The following is a 6,628-nucleotide window of genomic DNA, read 5'->3' as shown; positions in this document are numbered from 1 at the left end:
CACCACGGCGGTACGACGGACAGGTGGGCTGGACGACGTCGACGCCTCACTTCCTGCCGCCCGTCGAAAGAATCGTTGGGCAGCAGCATCCACGACGCACGCGGCGGCGCATGACGACGAGTGCGGTCGAGGAACGAGCCGACAAGTGATGCCTTGGCTTCTCTCCCGCAGGCCAAGGCGGATGACGATGGCGAGACCTGCATTTTGCCCATCCCACGCCAACGCGTCCGTCCCCCTTGCATGGGATCATGTGACGGAAAGGGGCGGCGGTGAGATTCGTGATGCCACTCCATGTGGGTGTAGGTACTTGCGTACTGTACGTACGGAGTACGGAGTAATATTACGGCGTACGGATACAGGTAATATTAATACTCCGTACTCCGTACTGTGCAGTACATGGACAGTAAGTACTGTAATTACTGCACTTTTAGCTTGCCTCAGGCACCGCTCAGACCTCGCCCCAAAACGACAACGGACAAAGCACAGGCGGCCGGCAAAGCACAGGCGGCCGGCAACGCACCCCCTTCCCTTGCGCTCTCCTGCAACCTCCTGCGCGCTCCTTCAGCTGCTCCACCGAATCTCGGCAACAAACTGGCAGCCCGTGGGACGTTTGACACCAAGGTGCACAGTTCAGCGCACACGGCACGCACTCGCAAACCTGCTGCCGCAGCCAGCCCCTTTCCGCCTTTCCAGCGCGAGCGGAACCGATCGGCGCCATGCCGCGTACCTGCAAGAGTACGTTGTACGGAGTGCAGCCACTGCACACACACGAACACTTGGTACGTGGCAGGCCAGCAGATGGTTCTCCGTACTAGGTACTCCGTAGGTACGGAGTAAATACTCCGCGCCTACAGTACTTGCACTAGTACGTGCACGTGTACTTGGTTGTACTGTACATGTGTGAGCATGGCGGCAAGACGGTCGCGTACCATGGACGCTCAGGGGAAAGGAATCCTTTCGGGCATTCAGGGCAAGCGCTGCTATTCCGGCCGTGTTTGAATACTTGTGCACTGGTATTTGCCGAGGTGGGTAGGTGCCTTTGACACGCCGTGCTTGCGCTCTGTTTGATGAATGCACTCGAACGGCAGTGTTGACTTGTGGTGGAGTGGACGGGAGGAGTGATCTCGCTCCTGAATCCATCCATTCATTCCCTGCCTATACAAGGCCACCTACTGTACGGAGTGGTTTGTACTGTACTTGTTGCACTTGTCCAAATGGTTGCCGTGCAGGGGCCACCGTGCCGTGTACAACTACAGTACAAGTATTATCTAGGTCTATACCGCTACAACCGTACAACTACAAGTGTTATCTAGGTCTATACCACTACAACCGTACAACTACAAGTATCATCTAGGTACTATACCGCTACAACCGTACTACAAGTATCATCTAGGTACTATACCGCTACAACCGTACAACTACAAGTATCATCTAGGTGCCATACCACTACAACCAAGTACAGAGCACATACTTGCACTGCAGTTGTGCACCTACTGTAAGTACCTAGTACGTTGTATTGCATGCAAGTACAGTACGGAGCCAGTACAGTAGTACGGTACGGAGAACTTGTACCGGCGCATCCAAACTGCCGAGACGACGGGGCCTCGTTGCTCTGCTCGATCTCAACTCCTGGTACTCCGTACTCCGTACGGAATATATTAGTCGGACAAGTGCTTGCATGTGCACGAGTACACCTGCTTGTCCTGCTTTGTCGTCTCCGTGAACAGGTCCAGCCCCCAACGCCCCCCCCTCCAATCCGCTCAGCTCATGTCTCATTCGTTTCCCATTTCCGAGCTCACCCGGAAGGCGGCTCTTACATGCATGGCGTGCACGAGTGCTCCGTACCGTGTGCGCGAGTGCATGCGCCTTCATCCTGCGCCGTAGCCGTGCGCTCTGCGTGGCACCCATCGTACGCGTCCCTCCTGCAGCCATCACGGGCACCGCCATGCTCGTGGGGAGGAGCAGGGCGTGCCCGTCAGGGAGTGTGACGAGCGGACCTTCCACGGCCGCTTCGCCCCCAAGCCACCGACGCACACGCGCTCGCTCACACCTGCGAGGCCCTGTGGGCAGGCAAGTGCGAGTGCCTGCCCAGTCACCCTCTCGCTGCAAAGGAATCACCTGCATGCGGGCCCGGAATCGAGCCAGGCTCCTTCCTCGAGCCAGGCTCCTTCCTCGAGCCAGGCCCCTTCCTCGAGCCAGGCCCCTTCCTCGAATCCTCGCCCCCTTCCCCGAATCCTCGCCCCCTTCCCCGAATCCTCGCCCCCTTCCCGTGCGTGCCGGCCGGTGGCTTGTGCACGTCCGACCGACCCAGGGGCATGTCGGTGACGGCGGCAGGCGACATGTCCAGTCGAGACCGAGTCGCGCCGTCGGCTGAAAGGCTCGAGGGCGGGTATGCTTCGGTATACTTCCACCTACCTACGCATGCTCGGGCTTGCACTACGAATCATGTGCAGTTGCGGAAACGTACCATGAGGTGCACAAGTGTGCGAGGTGCCCGGTACACGCTCGCGCGTATCTGTGGCCACGCTTGAGCGTCTGGATGCGAGTTCTCGAAGCGACTTCTTTCCGCGAGGGATGTGCTTGTATCCTCATCTGCGTGCGCAGGAATGCGCTCTGCACTGTGCATGTGGTGGCAGCTGCTGTAATTACGTGGAACCATGTCGGATGCGTACTTGCGGGTAACTTGGCAACACCCATGGGCCGGCATGACCGGTCCGTTGCCGTCGTCATGATGGAGCCGCCATCGAACGCTCGGCTCGTTTGCCTCGTTCCGTTTTGCTGCCTGCCTGGCTTCCTGTCAGCTCTACCGCGCGGGAAACGTTGTTTGCTGCCGCATATTCTTGATTGAGAGCAGGGGAAGAGGGGAGACGCGGGAGGCCCATGTCGCTTCGCTGGTCACCGGTCACCTCACCGGTCACCGGTCCCTTGTCGTTTGCCTCGCAGCCAGAAGAAGGATGACGCGCGGACTTGGGGCGCGCCTGCCTGCCGAGCCGCCAGGCAGGACGACCGATCCATTTTTCCTGTCCCTCCATCCTCCCCCTGCCTCTGCTTCTGTTCCGTCCCGCCAACTTCGTCACGGAGTGGTGGCGGTGCAAGGCGAGGAAGCGCTCTCGTTCGTGCCCTGATGGCCGTCCTCGCTGGCCATGGACGGACCGACCGCACTCGTGCAGGTACCGGGCACCGGCGCTCGCGATGCAACCCCGTCGATCCCTCGGCTTGTATCACCGCCTGTACGTGTGTGTGCATGCGGTCTTGGTACTGGTGTTCCGTACACACGCGTCTGCACGCCTACGCCTTTTCGACCATCCATCCCTCGCCACGATGCGAGGCTCTCCGCGGCTGCAAAAGAGGCGTACGTCGTCGTCCCCGGAGCTGCTCGTGGAGGGGACGGCGTGATAAGCTTATTCTTCCGTGTTGCTGTATTCCTCGCCACTCCTGCTTTCCGCGTTCCCCGACAGATGGCCACCGAGGCGGCGTCGCGTGTCGCGTATGACCAGCTCCCCCCCGTGTACGCGGCGTGCTTGTCCTCCGGGTGCAGGTGCATGAGGGCAATCTGCAACTGAACGTACGCCTACGGTACTCTGTAGTATCGTACGCGTGAATCCGTGCTCCGGTTGTTCCTAGCTCAGCCGCCGAGCTGTCGTCGGTTGTGTGCTGGGTGCTGCGTTGCCCTTCCCCGGCGACCCGTGCCACTCACTGGCAAGCGGTGGCATCCCGACATGCAGGAAGAAACGGCGAATCAATACATGTACTCCGTACACCTTCACACCTTCATGAGCAACGAAATCAACAACAACAAAACAAGGACAAAGGAACTGCATCCGTACGCCGCAACCACGACGACGAGCCGCGTCGAGGTTGCATCGCAGCCCTTTGCTGTGCCGTCCCGAAGGAGGCCCATGTACAGTACTTACTCCGTACACTCCTCCTTTTGCTTGTGCATGCAAGTACGCATGCCCGTGCCGAGTACGGAGTACTTGTAGCCGTAATCCGTAGGTGCGTCGCAAACTACCGAGGACTATTGCAGCACATGTACTTGCAGTACAGAGTATGTGCCAGTGCAGTATGGAGTAGTTGTGCAGTAATACACGGCCCCCCCCTGCTCGTGGAGGCAAGGGCAAGAGCTTGACCACGGGTGGACGGTATGGCAGTGGGCCTGTGAAACAGTGAAACACGAGAGCACATGCACCCGTTGACTCCCAGCGTCGTTTTGCTCGTATGCCGTTGCACCCCCTCCTTTTTATAGAAGTCGTTGCCGACATGCCGGCTGCCCGCACCACATCGCTACTCGCACTCCGTACAGTGCTGCCACATGTGTGCACTGCTGTACGGGGTTTTTAGGTGTGTACAGGTACAGTACGTGTGCAGAATACTAGGTATATAAATATATTGATGTTCGGGTACAACTCGTGCCGTACACGGTACTGGACAGGAAGCCTTCATGTACTTGCTCCGTTCATCTCTCCACTCCGCGCCTTGCCATGTTTTGCTTGCCTGCGGTGCCCCCCCCGTGCGAATGTGCCTGGATGCGAAAGCGGAAATTGATGGTAGCAGGCTGCATATGCACACGCTGATCACCCTCTTCGTTTGCGTCCAGTCGCATCCCCTCCCCCGTGGCGCGCGTCGCCGAAGGAATACGTGTGTAGCGTCGTCGACAGGTGTATGCACGGAGCAAAAGGTGAAAACTCTTGTACCCTTACCTGGACGTTCGAGCCAACGTGTGTATATACGTGCGCGCACACACACCTGCACCACGTCTACAGTACTGTGCTGCATCATGTAGGGTACTGTATGCACCCTTACGCCCGTGTGATGGGTGCCTCGGGTGGCTGGGAACGAGCTGCACGGCCGTCACATCACAGTGCGTGCTCCATTGCCCCGAAACCTCGTCGAGTGAGATAAACTTGCCTTTCCTCCTCCACCGTGCTTGTCCGCTCCATCACCGGGGGCGGCTGTGAGAAGGAGAAAAAGATGGTTGGAGAGAGAAATACAAAGTACATGTAGAGGGAAGGAGGGAAGGAGAGACGGAAGGGGAGGGAAGTAGAGGGGGGGAAGAGAGGGGGGGAAGAGAGGGAAGTAGAGGGGGGGAAAAGAGGGAAAGAGAGGGAAAGAGAGGGAAAGAGAGGGAAAGAGAGGGAAAGAGAGGGAAAGAGAGGGAAAGAGAGGGAAAGAGGGAAAGAGGGAAAGGGAGGGAAAGAGAGGAAAGATATAGAATGATAGGGAAGGAGAGAGAAAGATAGGGAAAGAGGAAAAGCAACAGCAGAGGGAAAGAGGAAAAGAGACAACCGAGGGAAAGAGGGAGGGAGTGAAAAAAAAAAGCCGTGTCGACAAGGATCTCGGCTCTTCATCATACCATGGTTCATGGTTGACCATGATGCGCTTCATTTCTCGGTACCGAGACTCTATTCGTACATACTCCGTACATGTACTGTACATTGGCCAAATGGCCCTCCCCGCTCGAAAGAAAAGCATCAAGCGTAGGGGAAAATCAAGCACGAATCGATCAAGTCCAGCTCGTCGGCTGTGCAGTGGAGTCGAGTAGCCATGGCAAATGCTAACGAGCGGGCCTGATGCTGGCTGTCACGACGCTCGACGACGCCATCGCCATGCCCTCTTCCTCTCCAGCTCTCCACCTCAGCGCCTCTCATCTCGCCCGACCGTGTCTTCGGGGAGCCAGCGGCTCGTCCCCAAAGGAGAGGCCGGCAGCCTCGCCGACCAAACAGTTGCCTAGATACGTCTCGCCCTTCCACGCGTGCAGCGTCACTGCCGCCGTCGCGCTCGAACCCTCCTTCGTCCTTCTCACGAGGGGCACGTCCCGCCTCGGAACAGCGATCGAGTATCTGTCGCCGCCGCCCGTCTCGTCGTAAACGTCCCGAGCCGTGAGCACTTTGCCAAACATTTCTGCCCCGTCCTCGAACCGGTACGACAGCTGTAGGTGCGTCGCTGGGTAGAGGCGGTTGCCCTCGCCGCGACCCTTTTGGCACGAGGTGCTGAAGCTCACCCGAAGGGGCTCATGGTCCGACGGGGGCGTGAAGGACCTCGGTTCGAGCCGGAATGAGGGAGCCATGGCGGATGAGTCGTAGGGACGTTTCTGCTTGTCTTGTTGCACCGACACGTACTGGCTGGAACCAAGTCACAAGTCAATCGATTGTATGCCCCGATCGGTTGGACGAGGAAAGATGCAGGACCGAGGACGGAACGTGGAAAGTGTGGGATGCAAGGCAAAGCTCGACTCCGACGAGGTAAATCTATGGACTATTTATACCGTCGTGCATACGGACGCGAACCATGTATGCGCAGCTACATCAGCACCACGTCCATAATCCAGCCATATTTGGAGGCCAACCGACAGTACAGCGGACTCGGCTCTGGCTAACCTTCTGAACTCGCAAAAATTCCCACCCGTTGCCTTGGAAACGCGTCGCTTATCACGACATCTTCACATTTGTAGTTGCTTCAGCCGTAATCCGGACTCGCGGGGAACCCCTGTGCTGGCGCGTCATCAATGCCCCCCACAAGGAGCAAAAGTTCCTGACAAAAGTTCCGGATAAAAGTTCCTTACAAAGGGTCACAGAGTTGTCCAGGACGTTTCACTACATCATCGTAGGATTCAATCATGTCCGCAAAA

At 57.8% G+C, this 6,628-nt stretch overlaps 1 protein-coding gene across 1 annotated transcript; it reads right to left on the bottom strand.

The window, feature by feature from the left end:
* Positions 1-5,644: 5,644 nt before the first annotated feature.
* Positions 5,645-6,067, bottom strand: DCS_01796 (uncharacterized protein; the record flags this gene model as incomplete). Its single annotated transcript, XM_040799127.1, has 1 exon — positions 5,645-6,067. The coding sequence occupies one exon, from the start codon at positions 6,065-6,067 to the stop codon at positions 5,645-5,647; it is 423 nt and encodes a 140-aa protein (XP_040660010.1).
* Between the last annotated feature and the right edge of the window lie 561 nt (positions 6,068-6,628).

Source organism: Drechmeria coniospora, chromosome 01, assembly GCF_001625195.1.
Source record: "Drechmeria coniospora strain ARSEF 6962 chromosome 01, whole genome shotgun sequence".
Classification (NCBI taxonomy): domain Eukaryota; kingdom Fungi; phylum Ascomycota; class Sordariomycetes; order Hypocreales; family Ophiocordycipitaceae; genus Drechmeria; species Drechmeria coniospora.
The sequence above is the reverse complement of the archived record's forward strand: the minus strand, read 5'-3'. Positions and strand labels throughout refer to the sequence as shown.